General features: G+C 23.2%; 5 protein-coding genes across 6 annotated transcripts; 3 read left to right on the forward strand and 2 right to left on the reverse strand.

Annotated features, from left to right (window-relative positions):
• Positions 1-872: 872 nt before the first annotated feature.
• On the reverse strand, positions 873-2,534 carry LOC725505 (tetraspanin-33). The gene is made up of 5 exons (XM_026445454.1): positions 2,229-2,534; positions 1,866-2,069; positions 1,616-1,789; positions 1,372-1,503; positions 873-1,314 (listed from the first exon to the last, which is right to left on the reverse strand). The coding sequence occupies exons 1-5, from the start codon at positions 2,316-2,318 to the stop codon at positions 1,078-1,080; spliced, it is 837 nt and encodes a 278-aa protein (XP_026301239.1). The 5' UTR covers positions 2,319-2,534; the 3' UTR covers positions 873-1,077.
• A 171-nt stretch (positions 2,535-2,705) lies between these two features.
• LOC411727 (bromodomain-containing protein 8) lies at positions 2,706-6,535 on the forward strand. Its single transcript, XM_006563373.3, has 3 exons — positions 2,706-2,764; positions 3,192-6,151; positions 6,219-6,535. Exons 1-3 carry the CDS (start codon positions 2,746-2,748, stop codon positions 6,393-6,395), a joined length of 3,156 nt encoding a protein of 1,051 aa, XP_006563436.1. The 5' UTR covers positions 2,706-2,745; the 3' UTR covers positions 6,396-6,535.
• A 429-nt stretch (positions 6,536-6,964) lies between these two features.
• On the forward strand, positions 6,965-7,449 carry LOC113219264. The gene has a single exon (XM_026445455.1). The coding sequence runs from the start codon at positions 7,096-7,098 to the stop codon at positions 7,279-7,281; it is 186 nt and encodes a 61-aa protein (XP_026301240.1). The 5' UTR covers positions 6,965-7,095; the 3' UTR covers positions 7,282-7,449.
• On the forward strand, positions 7,327-10,839 carry LOC725623 (heparanase). Of its 2 annotated transcripts, none has more exons than XM_006563370.3 (8): positions 7,327-7,542; positions 7,675-7,834; positions 8,131-8,216; positions 8,466-8,782; positions 9,343-9,583; positions 9,662-10,021; positions 10,120-10,558; positions 10,635-10,839. In XM_006563370.3, the coding sequence occupies exons 3-8, from the start codon at positions 8,150-8,152 to the stop codon at positions 10,795-10,797; spliced, it is 1,587 nt and encodes a 528-aa protein (XP_006563433.2). In that variant the 5' UTR covers positions 7,327-7,542; positions 7,675-7,834; positions 8,131-8,149; the 3' UTR covers positions 10,798-10,839. The 2 variants fall into 2 exon arrangements, with proteins under 2 accessions (XP_006563433.2, XP_026301238.1); XM_026445453.1 differs by having other exon boundaries at positions 9,758-10,021.
• An 845-nt stretch (positions 10,840-11,684) lies between these two features.
• Positions 11,685-13,289, reverse strand: LOC725661. The gene is made up of 3 exons (XM_001121483.5): positions 12,927-13,289; positions 12,489-12,839; positions 11,685-12,408 (listed from the first exon to the last, which is right to left on the reverse strand). Exons 1-3 carry the CDS (start codon positions 13,197-13,199, stop codon positions 11,860-11,862), a joined length of 1,173 nt encoding a protein of 390 aa, XP_001121483.3. The 5' UTR covers positions 13,200-13,289; the 3' UTR covers positions 11,685-11,859.
• Positions 13,290-13,323: the final 34 nt, after the last annotated feature.

The raw sequence follows: 13,323 nt of genomic DNA on the forward strand, positions 1-13,323 counted from the left end.
GTAATAAAAAAATAACAATATTAATTAAAAAATAATTAATTAATATTATATAAATAATACTAATTAATTAGTTTTATATTGTATTTAATATAAATAATAATAAAATTATATAAATATATAATAAAAAAAGATATGTTTTTAACCATGTGCGTGTTTTAATTATATCGTTATTTTATTCCATTTTGTTGAATTAATCAATAAAATTATTTATTATGAGACAGGAAAATACGCACACGGTAAAATATTTTCGGAAATAACTATATAAATACATAAAAAAATCTTAAATCTCTTAGAATATTATTTCTATTTCTTAAACTATAAAATGTAAGTCTTTTGTAGGATATTTAAAGGCTTGATGCTTTTAATACTTACAATACTACTATTACTTATAATTATATATAATGTGCGAATAATATATTAATTTTAGTGCAAAAATTACCAACATATAAAATTTACTATTGTTATTTATTTTTTATAAATTATATACATATAATAAAAAAATTAATATTTGTTATAAAATTAATTGTGGTTATTTTAATATATAATTAGTTATATTAATTTAATCAATCTTTTATAGCGAATAAAAATATTTTTTCTCATATGAGTAATTTTTGCAACAAATCTGATATGTAACTAAATATATATATTGAATAATATCATTATTTAAATATTTTGTTTCAGATTGAATTTATATAGTTTAAAAGCAACTAGCCTGTGATTGTTCAATTTTCGAGAAAATTTCAAGAAAAAATATATGGCTACATCACTTATAAATATAATTTGTTGACAACATATAACATAAATTGGTAATGAAGAAAAAAAAAATAAAATTATAAAAATAGAGGATTATGTAAAAAATAAAAAATCATTGCTAAAATATAAATGAAAATTGTTCTTGAAATAAAAAAAAAGTTTGATGAAAACAAAAATAGAAATTATGTATACAAGAACTGCAATACTAATAAGTAAAGCCATTCGAATTTTTCCACATTTTTTAGTATCATTACTTCTTGATCGAATATTGGCCACCTGCCTATTGGGAGGAATTTGATAACGGTAGGTGGCCTGAAGTCAAGCTCAGGAATGCCAACGAGACTTTTGCAATTCAATTTGACCTTCTAATGTTTTAGCAAGATAAATGACAAATAATTGACTAAGAGCTATACCTAAAGCAATACCAGCTATTGTGTACAAATTGCGTTCTGCCCAACTTCTCACGATTTCAATGCAACCACTAGTCCATACTTTTTTACCTGCTTCAGAAACTGGTAGCATTTGTACTTTATAGCCACACATTATATTCACAAGTCCACTCTAAAAATTTGAATAATATTTTAAATATGTTATTAAGAAAATATTAAAAATACTTACTGATATATCTGTAGCATTAATGCAACATGAAAATGGTGCACCACAACGTTCTACACTAGGACTGGAACAATTGAAATATTCATTTTTTCCCCAATCCAAATATCCTTCTTGACTTAAACCACAACACCTGAACTATTTAAAAAAAAAACAAAAATTATTTTTTAAAATAATGCTAATTATAATATATATATATATATATATATATATATATATATATTAAATATTCTATTATAAAATTTCTTACTTTTTGCTGACCAAAATCAATAAAATTTTGTAGATCAGGATCTTCTCTATATGTTTGTATGATTTTATCTGTGAATGACTCTTCCAATAATGATTGTAATGTATGTGGAAATATAAAACCAACAATTGCTATACCCATTTCAAGCAGAAAGAATACCAATAGACACAATGAATACTATAGTAAATAGATTATTAGATATTACATTAGTTATTAATAAACTTTCAAATATAATATATTTATTAATACTAACAAATTTAAGAAGACAAGTATTTTCACGTAATGCTCCTACACATCCTGCAAAACTAACAACAAAGACTACTGCTCCTGCAATAACCATTACAAGTGAAATATTGAGAATTACATCATATACATTTTCCACTCTAACAGAACCAGTTGCTTGCCATTTATCCACAAATGCATATAAACCTACTCCAATTAGAAGTCCTCCAAATAACTGCATAATAAAATAAATAAAATATTTAAAATTTTATTTTCTTTATTTATAAATAGTAATACTAATAACATTAATAGTAGTAGTATAATAGCATTTATTAATTATAATAATTCATAATAATTCATAATAATTCATATGAAATAGTAATAATATACTCACCCAAAAAACAAAATTGAGCATAAATATCATATATTTCACACAAGAACTAACATAAGTGAAATTATTCGTTCGTCTCCGATTATTCATCATTATAAAGTAAACAGTTTTAAGAAATATTAATTAATATATACAAGATATTCGTACTTTTAATTATATACAAATTACATCGATTAATTATTTCATAATTCCATATATTCAACGCATATTTACTATTTCTTTCTTTAATCGGTGAAATATATTTGATCGTTCATGAATCAAAGCAAAAATATAATGCACCATACTTTGACAGCTTACTTTGCATCCGCCATTACACCTCTGTTTCTCATATTCCTCGAATTCAAGTTTAAAATCAGCTGTCCATACATTCCATGTTTCAACGAAATAAACGGAATATGTATGTGTATAAACCAAACAGAAAATTTTAAACGAAGTAATTATTAGCGTTTGGTTTGTTTTAAATTTTTAATACTTATACGTGTTTATATTAAAAGAAAAGATATAATTTTTATTTGAAACAATGACATCAGTACAAGACAGTAAGTTTATTATTTATTTATTACAATTCATGATTTTCAGGTTAATAGAATTATTAAATATTAACATATAACTTAAATTAAATAATTTAAATAATAATATATTAATAATATAGTAAATTAAATATAAAATTTTATTATAATATTAAGTTCTGTAACATTTTGTTATTTATTTTTATATATTTATATAGAAAATAAATCTTACTTTTGACATACAATATATATTTCATAAACAATATATTAATATTTCAAAATATTAATATTATAAATACTTATCTTAGCATAATATTAAAAAATGTAATATTAATTAATTATATAAATTATATAAATTATATAAAACTAATAAAAATTATAAATTATAAAAATTAATAAAATTATACAAAATTCAGTGTAATTTATATTTATTATACATTATGATATTTATTTGCAGGATTGAAATTAAAAAGATCATATGATAATTGGACTACACGTGAACAATTATATTTGGCTTCAAGTGTATTGAAATCAGGAGATCAAAATTGGATGAGTGTATCAAGATCATTAAAAGCAATTGTTGAAAAAGAAACATCAAGACCATCTGATTGGTTTTCTCAAAAATCTTGTGCGATTCAATATGCATATTTATTAGAAAATGCAGATACACCTAAAAGAAAAAAAAGAGAAAGTGGAGAAACAACAGGTGAATCAATAGTAAGAAGATTAACACAAGAAAGAATAACTGAATTAGGACAAATGTTAGCTTTTCAAAGAGAAGAATATCAACAACTTAAAACTGAAATAAATATGTTAAGATCTGGGTCAATAACAGATGATAAATTAAACAAAATGTGGCTTGCAATTGAACAAGAAGAACGAGAGCAAGAACAAAAAGCAAGAGCACATTCTGCATGGTTAGCAAAACGTCAACAAAAGCAAGAATTAAATTCACCACAAACAATATCTAATATAAGTCAACGTAAATCTAGTGAAAATATAGTAGAAATTCAAGAAACAATAGAAAATGTAGAGGAAGACGAAAAGAAAGCTAGAGGAGGGAGATCACCATTGTTAACAAGTCTATTAAAATCACCAAGTCCAACAACACAAATTCAAACATCAACTACTACAGGACAAATAAGTTCTCCTACAATTACAAGTCTACTTGGTTCTAGCCCTAAAGTACCAAGTTCTCAATTAACACAAAATGTATCTCCCCAATTGCATCAATTAGTTACATCTGCGATTTCAAATGTACCACCAGAAAGACCATCAGTTGGTGCACCAACTTTATCTATGTTATTAGAAATGCCAGCTAATACACAAAGAGGTCCTTTACCTAATTTACAGTCAACATCAACTATTGTATCTCAACAAAATGTAACTGAAATTCATAATTGTCAATCTCAATCTGTACATCAAGTAACAGTACAAAATGAAACATCTGTACCTCAATCTTTAATAACAACTCCGAATATTACATCTACAGAAAGTATGGTACAGATTATAGATCATATAGATGATGTAATACGTAAAGATATAATGGCAGATGTAATGGACAAAGATGAAATTAATGAAATTATTGGAGATATAGAAGAATTAATAAAAGAAGAAATTACTGGTAGTCCACAAGCTTTAGATACAGCTACATCAACTATTAATACTCTTACTGTACCTCAAATTCAAGAAGTACCAATAGTAACAGAACGTCCAGAACCTAGAGATGTAGATGAAACTGTATCACTTTCTAATTCACCAGAAAGTGAAATGGCTATTGAAGAAATTGATTCTAGCACATCAAATATTGCAGAAATTATAGGAACAGTTGCTATAGAACCACAAGAACCCAAAGTTATTGTGGCTGAAATATCTGAAACCATAACAAATACATCAGAAGAAATAAAATCTGAAGAAAATACATGTTTTGAAAGAATGGCATTAAAAGAAGAACTTGTTCCTGAATTAAATACTCAAGACAATGAAAACAGTAAAGACATTCCATTAGAAGAAAAACAAATAGTTGATGAATTTGATACTGAAATGGATTCTACTTCAAATATAGAAACTGAAGAAAATGATTCAAAAATAGCTGCAAAAGAGTTAATGGATGAAATAGCAGAAGATGAAGTTGAAGAAGAAGAAGAAACTGAAGTAGTTGTACCAGAAATTAAAGAATGTTCTACTAATAAATTACAAAGAGTATCCTCTAATGAATTAGAAAATAAAGACAATATGGAGTTGGATCAATTAGAAATGCATCTTGCTAAAATTACTGGTGAACAGCAAGATGTTCCATCAGCAGAAGTTGTTAGTGTTTCATCTGAAGTAACAAATGATCTTCCTAGTACAGAAGATACAGAAAAATCACAAGATATTAGTTTAATTTTAGAAGATGATGAAAGTAGTTCAGATGATAAAAAGAAAATAACAGAAGAACAGATTATAGAAAATACAATTGAAAGTACAGAATCTATTGAATCATTCAAAGAAGAACCTATAATTGTAATAAAAGAAAAAACTATTATTGAAGTAAGTGAAGAATCACCAGAAAAATCTCAAGAACAGACAGAAGAAGCTTTAGAAATTTATACAGATGAATTTAAAAAAGAAGATATAAAAGATTCTTCAGAAGATACAACAAGTTCTATTTTACAAGATATAGAAATAAAAGAAGAAGAAATAGAGGAAACAGCAATTGTAGAAGATTCTACTCAGTTGGTGTCTCCTGAAGATATAAGTTTAAAAATAGAATCTGTAGATCCTATTAATACTGATACTTCTATTGTTAAAAAAGAAGAAAATACATATGAAGATTCAAGAATGGAAGAAGAAACAAAAATTCAATTAGAAAATTCATTAATATTAGAAGTGAAAAAAGAAGTTCAAATAAAAGAAGAGAAAGAAGAGAAAAAAAATATGGATATTGAGCAAAATGTAAAAAAAGAATCAGAATCTATAATAAGTGCTGGAGAAGATACTGTTGAGTTGGATGAAGAGGAATCATCATTAAGCAAGTTAAGTGGAGGTCGTGCTATGAAAACATATTCAAAAAAACAAAATGCTTCTATTGATAGTGAACCTGAAACTGAAGGTACTGGAGAAGGTGCAGATTATAGAGCATGGAAAAAAGCAGTTATGTTGGTTTATAATCGACTTGCTACCCATAAATATGCATCTGTTTTTTTGAGACCTATTACAGAAGATCAAGCACCAGGATATCATTCAGTTATTTTTAGACCTATGGATTTATCTACTATTAAAAAAAATATAGACAATGGCACAATTAGATCTACAATGCATTTTCAACGTGATGTTATGTTGATGTTTCAAAATGCCATTATGTATAATAAACATGATACATTTATTTATAAAATGGCAGTTTCAATGCAGGAAGAATGTCTACAGCATATGCAGGTAAAAATATAAATGTAATACAATTATTATTTTTAAGAAATCTTATACATCACTTAATTCTGTGTAGATATTGGTGCAAGTTACAGGAGAAGGAACACTCAGAAGAGAAACAAGAACTGCAGCAAGTAGTAGTAATGAAGCTAATGAAAGTAGCATAAAAAGAAAACGAAGTCACATTACTCCAAGTCCACATGATACAGATAGTCCGCGTTCTAAAAAACGTAGAAAATCAGAAAATGATTAGGACATTTTCTTGTTTATAGGTATATATATGTGGGGTGTGTATGATATGTGCGCGCGCGCACACACACGCGCGTGTGTGTATAATTTGATATACCTTTCTCTAAAATTCTCAAGAGCTTTGTTGACAAATATGAAAGAAAAGATATATCTGTTAACATTGAGGGATAATGTTGGATATACATAGACATTTATATTAAATATTTATGTTATATATAATAAGAAATATAATGACTTAAAATTCTATCTCATTATTTTCAGATAACAGTAAAAAATGAAAAAATAGATTTTATATTAATAATTATAAAAATTACAAAAATTAAAATTATATTTATCTTATTTTAACACATTATTATTATAATTACATACTATATGTATAATGAAAAAAAAAAATTATTTGTAATATGATATTAAAAAAATTGTTTTTTTATTTGAAGAAGGATGCAATAAAAGCATTTTATAAATATAATTTTTTAAAAATATATAACAAAAAAATTTACTAAATAAATAATTTAAATTATAGCTTATAGAATAATGTAATTTGTTCTACCATAATAAAAAAAAAAGCCTGCCATTTATTCCACTTTTATAAACATTTAAATTTTAGATACAAAATATAAATAAATCATTAGTATAATAAAACATATGTAAGAAATTTAAACTTTATAGTCGTATAACTTGTTAAAATTTAAAGAAACTTTATAATGGGCTATTATGCCAGCGGTGATACACGAAAAATAATACAAACTTCTGATGATGATGAAGGTTATGAAAATCAATCATCTTGTACTACAGTTCTATCTGTTGGAATATTAAATCAATTAGAAGATAGAAATAAGCAATACTTTATATTTGGAATTTCTCAAGGAATTGTAAGTTATTATTATTAAAAATAATACATTTTTATTTATATGATCTTATATTTAAGTCACCCACACCAACACCACCAATATCTGATGACACTGATCGACCATTCTGGGCTGAAGATGAATTAAGTAGTTCAGAATCAAAGCAGCAATTAAACGAGAAACAGAAACGTCGGCGTAGTTTATCTTATCGTAATCGTATTGCAGTACACAGAAGTCGATCTTTACTTTTTCAATCATCAAGTTCTAGTTTAGATTCATTATCTGAACGAATTTCACCTGGAGGTATTTTTTATAAATTGTTATAAATTATATTATATATTTTTTATTTTGTATATAATAAAAATAGCATATTTAAAATAAATATAATATGTAAGAAATAAATTCTATATCTATATTTTAATATAATTATTATAGTTTTTAGACGGGAACAATTTACGAAACAATTCAATATAGAACAAATCGGTTATAGTAAAACAAAGAAGAAATATGCACGAAAAAAAGGAACTTCTTATTTAAATAATGGTAAAACTATTTGTACAAAGAATAAAAATATTAATCGGAAATAAATCCAAAGGTATCTCATTTTTCATGAATAAAAGATTTTGTCAAAAGATTATTTAACATTGCTAAAAAAATAACATAGAATTTTTTTTTTTAAAATATTGAACATTAATTTAAATTGCAGTATATATTTATCATTTTATTATTTTTAAAATTTAAATGAATTATAAATGAAATCAATCAGTTAAAGCTTTATTAAAAAATACTTGACTAAATATAAATAGAATGCTTTTATTATTATTATAGTTGCTTTGAATAAATTATTATAATATTTAATACAATTTAATAAAATTATTTTCAAATATATAGACAAGAAATTGCACAAATTATGAGCTACTTTATAACCAATGATTGTGGTAAAAATCAGTATGAAAAAGTTGGTGAAATTCGAACTCGTAAGTGATTTAAATTATATATTAATTGAAAATATTTTTTACATAATTTTTACTTTATTTTATCAGTAAATATTATTAAAATATTGAAATAAATATATCATATGAATGTATAATCATATTTTAATATAGCATACAATTATAGTAATATTAAATATTTGAATATTTAAAATTTGAATTTTAAATATATCTAATCTATTTACTACAATGAAATATATTTTTATATCTTTTTTAAATTTTTTTAAATTTTAGAATCAACACTACATCCAGCTTTTATTGGACTTATTTTTTTGAGTTTCTGCATGATATTTATAATATTATCACTATGGAATATTGATAATACAATAAATCCAAAAAATAATACTTATGTATTTTACTTAAAGTCAAAACATTCACTTTTACATACAGTATCAAACAAATTTTTATCATTTGGTCTTGATACATCTTTACTTCGTGATATAAAAAATCTTCCAATTAAAAATAACAAATTTATAAATTTAGCTCAATATCTTGCACCAGCTTATATTCGAATAGGAGGTACATCTGCTGATTGTTTATATTTTAATCAGGTAAGTTCATTATTATATTAAAGATAAATTTATACATGTACAGAATGTTCCAAAAATATTAGTTAATTGAAGATTCACTGATTAATTAAAATAAATTTAAGCAATATTTTTGCAAAATTAGCTTTGTTATTAACAAATTATTAATAAAAACATTAGTCAACAATTACAAAGTGTATAAACTAATAATGAATAATTCAAGTAAATAAATTCAAGCAATATTATTTGAATTTGTTTGCTTTTAATCGACAATATGTTACTCAATGTTACCATCGCAGTTTAATCTATTGCATTCCATGGTTGATTAATGTTTTTTATTAGTAACTCATTAAAAAACTATAATAAAAATTCTTTTTATAAAGGAAAATGTTGCTTAAATAAAACATTATCTTAAGAATCTTCAGTTAATGGATATTTTTGAGATACTCTTTTTATGTATAATTAGACAATCATATTCACAAAGATAGTTTTTAAGAGATTCGCGGATAACTGAAAGTAAAATGAATAATAAGAGATAATAATTATATGTATTTATATAAATTTATATAAATTATGCTATATAGACAATAATTTCTGAAAAAGCAATTAATCCAGTGGATGGGCAAGATATAACTAATTTTACAATTAATGAAAAAGATTTTGAAAATTTATACAATTTTTCAATAAAATCAAAATTACGAATGATATTCGATTTAAATGTATTAATTAGAAATATTAATGGCTCTTGGAATGATATTAATGCTAAAAATATAATTTCATTTGCCAAAAATAAAAATATGAAAATAGATTGGCAACTAGGAAATGGTAATGTTATAATTTTATTTTTTATATATTTCCTATTTATTTTTTAAATAGATTGATTAATAATGATAAAATTTCTAGAACCAAATTCTTTCAATCATGTATTTAATATAAATATTACTGCAATTCAACTTGCATATGATTATCACCAATTAAGACAATTATTAAATGAAATAGGATATAGTGAGAGTCTTCTTGTGGGTCCAGAAGTAAATCATGTAGGAGATATAAATCGTATAGGAGAACATTATGCGAAAACATTTTTAGAAAATGATAAAAATAGTATAAACTATGTCACTTGGCATCAGTATTATTTGAATGGAAAAGAAGCTCAATTAATTGATTTTATAAATATTTCAATTTTTAATTATTTGCCAAAACAAATTAAATCTATGCAAGAAGCAATTCAATCATCAGGAAAAATTATTCCTATGTGGTTATGTATGTCATTATATAATTTTATTAAATTTCTTAAAATTATACTAATAAAATAAAATTTATTATTATTAAATAAATTTTAACAAATAAATCTTTTATAGCAGAAACAAGTACAGCTTATGGTGGAGGTGCTCCAGAATTGTCAAATAGATTTGTGGCTGGATTTCTATGGCTTGATAAATTGGGATACAGTGCCAGTGCAGGATTAAATACTGTTATTAGACAATCATTGTTTGGTGGAAATTATGCTATGATTGGACCTGATCTTATACCAAATCCAGACTGGTGGGTTAGTGTAATTTATAAACAATTTGTTTCAGAAAAAGTATTAAAATTATCATCAACATCTTTTGATTATTTACGACTTTATGCACATTGCACTCCTGAGAAATCATGGATTAATAAAATTGTAGCAATTACAATATATGGAATTAATTTATATAAATATTCTATTAATGTCACTATTCAAGGAATTCCTATATCTCATAAGAATTCTAAGGTTTTTTTGTATGCACTCACTTCTAATAATTTACAATCAAGGTATGTAATAATTATTATAAAAAAATAAATTTAATTTTAATTTAAATTTAATTTTTCTTACTCTATTTGTTTTCAGAGATATAAAAATAAATGGAGAAGTATTGAAATTGCAATCTAATGGCAGTTTGCCATTATTTCAACCTATAATATTAGAATCCACACAATTAATTACTTTACCATCTTATTCTATGATATTCATTGTAATACATGGCGCATATGTTCCAGCATGTCATACATAAATATATAATGATAATAATAAATTTGATGAAATTTTATATATATATATATTTTTTCTATATATAAAAAATTTTATAGATAGTATATATAACAATGTTACAAACAATATTACAATAAATAATTTTTCTTATTATATCCAAATAATAATAGAATGAACAAATAATAATTAATATAACATAATTAAATAATATAATTAATATAATATAATAAATATAAATGAAATACAAAATTTAAATATAATCAATTTTGTTTTTCTTTTTTTTTTTTTCGGTATTAAATTTATTATTTTGTGTAAAATCATTCAATAATATATGACAATATATAATATAAATAGTATAATTATAGATGTTATAGCTTTTATTTGTTATTCAAATTAATTCAAAGTTACAAATTACTTAAGTTATAAAATATTTTTGTTATAAATTGTATTATGATATCAATGGCTAAAGAAAAATTAAAAGAACATAAAACTTAATTATTTTTATTAAATTAAAAGAATATAAATAACTTTTATAAGGTATTTTATAAGGTATTGTTTACATATGTATTACATGTATTTTTATAAATACAAATAATTATATTAACATTATTTATATATATATATATCTCATTAAAATCAACATATAACATGTGATAATATAGAGAAATATTTTTAAAATTTTTTGGTATTTATAAATAGTTATTAATCATAACATTATATGTATATTTATTAAGTTATTTATTAGTAGACATTATAGTAGTTTTCTATTAGCAATAGAAATCAACATTTTTTTTATAAAATTGTACATTAATATAATAATTATACAAATACTGAAAATAGTAAAATTGTGGTGAATGGAATGATTAATTTTATAATCATTATATAATGAATTATTACATCAGGTTAAAATCATTTATTATAATTAAATTTATTTGAAAAATTGATAGCATTAATAATTTTAATTAATCTTAATATATATTATATATATATATATTAATATGAAACAAAATTTGATAATTTATTGAATTATAAAATATTAAGATATATATGTACATAATATTTTGAATAATTTGATATTTTTATATTATTCTTGAGATGAAATAGTAATTGTTTTTCCTTTAGGATCATCAAATCTATCCATTGTACGAATATCTATAATCATAGTAAGTGCCCAAATCATAATTAAAGCTAATATAGCAGTAACAAATATTCCTGTCCAAATTGGAATTGAAGTAAAACCAACACAATCATATGCATCATTAAAAGTTCTTGTATTATTTTTATTTTCTGGAATAAGTTGCACTTGCAAATCTGTAATGTGTAATCTAATAGTATCATTTTTAAATATAATATTTTGTGAACAGTGATAAGAAAAATTAAATGGAAAAACAATATCTGTATTTGTTATTAAATTTTGTTGATTTGAAAGTTTTGAATTTATATAATACGTATATTGAACTGTTTTTAATGTAAAGTAGCCTGCAGTTTTAACTTCAAACATAAAAACAAGTTCATGTTGATTCATAGTTTCATTAAAGGTCAGAATTAAATTAGATGAAGATTTTTTTGTACCTGGTTCATCTTTATATGATATGAAATTAAGAAGTTCTATTTCATTTTTATTGTTTTCAAGCTATTGAAAATAAAAATTATTCATAAAAATATATTAAATGAATTATAAAATAGAATGCTTAAAGTAATGATTGAAATTACCTTTAATAATAATGGTTGACTAGAATATAATAATACTCTATGTGATGAAACAATAAAATGTTTATCCTTATTATTTGTAAGAATATCTCTCTTTACTCGTTCAGAACGTCTATAATTACATGCTTTTCCTGTGAGTATAGCTATCAAATTAGGACTGGAATCTCTTATTGTTTTATATGTTTCAGGAATAATATCTAAGTTATTAATTGGAACAATCAATAATTGCCCATCAGATATTGAATCCATATAATCATTATAAGTTTGATTATAAAAAGGTAAGTTTTCAACAGTATTCATTGCTTTCTCAACAGCAGGAAAATAACTTTTTGAAATAATAACTTTTTGAAGATGCTAAAAAGTTTAAAAAATTATATTAATATTTAAATAAAAAAGTAAATGAATTCAAACCAAATAATTATTTAAATATATTATAATAACCTGTTTATGTTTTACTAAATCTTCAATACATAAATTATCTTTTATATACAAAAGAACGGGAGGTGAATTTTCTAATTTTTTATGCAGAAAAAGATCAAATTCTTCGCTAGTAGTCTTTAAAAAAGGATTCACTGCACCTGTCTGTGCTAAATCAGAATTAACAGATCCACCCCATAGTAATACAGGGACTGCATTATCAGCATGTGAAGATAAAATTTGAAATGTAACGATTAATATAAAAACGAAATAACAAATATTACAAAATCGTATCATGATGTTTTAGTTAAACAGAATTGGACAAACTAGACAAGTACTGATCGACTGTGAATGAACACCACCTAGACTAGAATCATATGACAAACGTCACGTGATAACATTGTTTCCGGATTTCAAATAC

Source organism: Apis mellifera, linkage group LG15 (genome assembly GCF_003254395.2).
Source record: "Apis mellifera strain DH4 linkage group LG15, Amel_HAv3.1, whole genome shotgun sequence".
Taxonomy (NCBI): domain Eukaryota; kingdom Metazoa; phylum Arthropoda; class Insecta; order Hymenoptera; family Apidae; genus Apis; species Apis mellifera.

What these genes read in the sequence shown, in the direction of transcription:
- LOC725505 (XM_026445454.1), bottom strand. Translation starts at nt 2,318, where the DNA reads ATGATGAATAATCGGAGACGAACGAATAATTTCACTTATGTTAGTTCT. An exon ending in TGCTCAATTTTGTTTTTTGG is followed by an intron (nt 2,070 to 2,228) that starts GTGAGTATATTA and finishes TTTATTATGCAG; the next exon opens with TTATTTGGAGGACTTCTAAT. An exon ending in ATACTTGTCTTCTTAAATTT is followed by an intron (nt 1,790 to 1,865) that starts GTTAGTATTAAT and finishes TATTTACTATAG; the next exon opens with TATTCATTGTGTCTATTGGT.
- LOC411727 (XM_006563373.3), top strand. An exon ending in AATGTCTACAGCATATGCAG is followed by an intron (nt 6,152 to 6,218) that starts GTAAAAATATAA and finishes AATTCTGTGTAG; the next exon opens with ATATTGGTGCAAGTTACAGG.
- LOC113219264 (XM_026445455.1), top strand. Translation starts at nt 7,096, where the DNA reads ATGGGCTATTATGCCAGCGGTGATACACGAAAAATAATACAAACTTCT.
- LOC725623 (XM_006563370.3), top strand. Translation starts at nt 8,150, where the DNA reads ATGAGCTACTTTATAACCAATGATTGTGGTAAAAATCAGTATGAAAAA. An exon ending in AGTTGGTGAAATTCGAACTC is followed by an intron (nt 8,217 to 8,465) that starts GTAAGTGATTTA and finishes TTTAAATTTTAG; the next exon opens with AATCAACACTACATCCAGCT. An exon ending in AGATTGGCAACTAGGAAATG is followed by an intron (nt 9,584 to 9,661) that starts GTAATGTTATAA and finishes TAAAATTTCTAG; the next exon opens with AACCAAATTCTTTCAATCAT.
- LOC725661 (XM_001121483.5), bottom strand. Translation starts at nt 13,199, where the DNA reads ATGATACGATTTTGTAATATTTGTTATTTCGTTTTTATATTAATCGTT. An exon ending in ATTTAGTAAAACATAAACAG is followed by an intron (nt 12,840 to 12,926) that starts GTTATTATAATA and finishes TAAACTTTTTAG; the next exon opens with CATCTTCAAAAAGTTATTAT. An exon ending in GTCAACCATTATTATTAAAG is followed by an intron (nt 12,409 to 12,488) that starts GTAATTTCAATC and finishes TATTTTCAATAG; the next exon opens with CTTGAAAACAATAAAAATGA.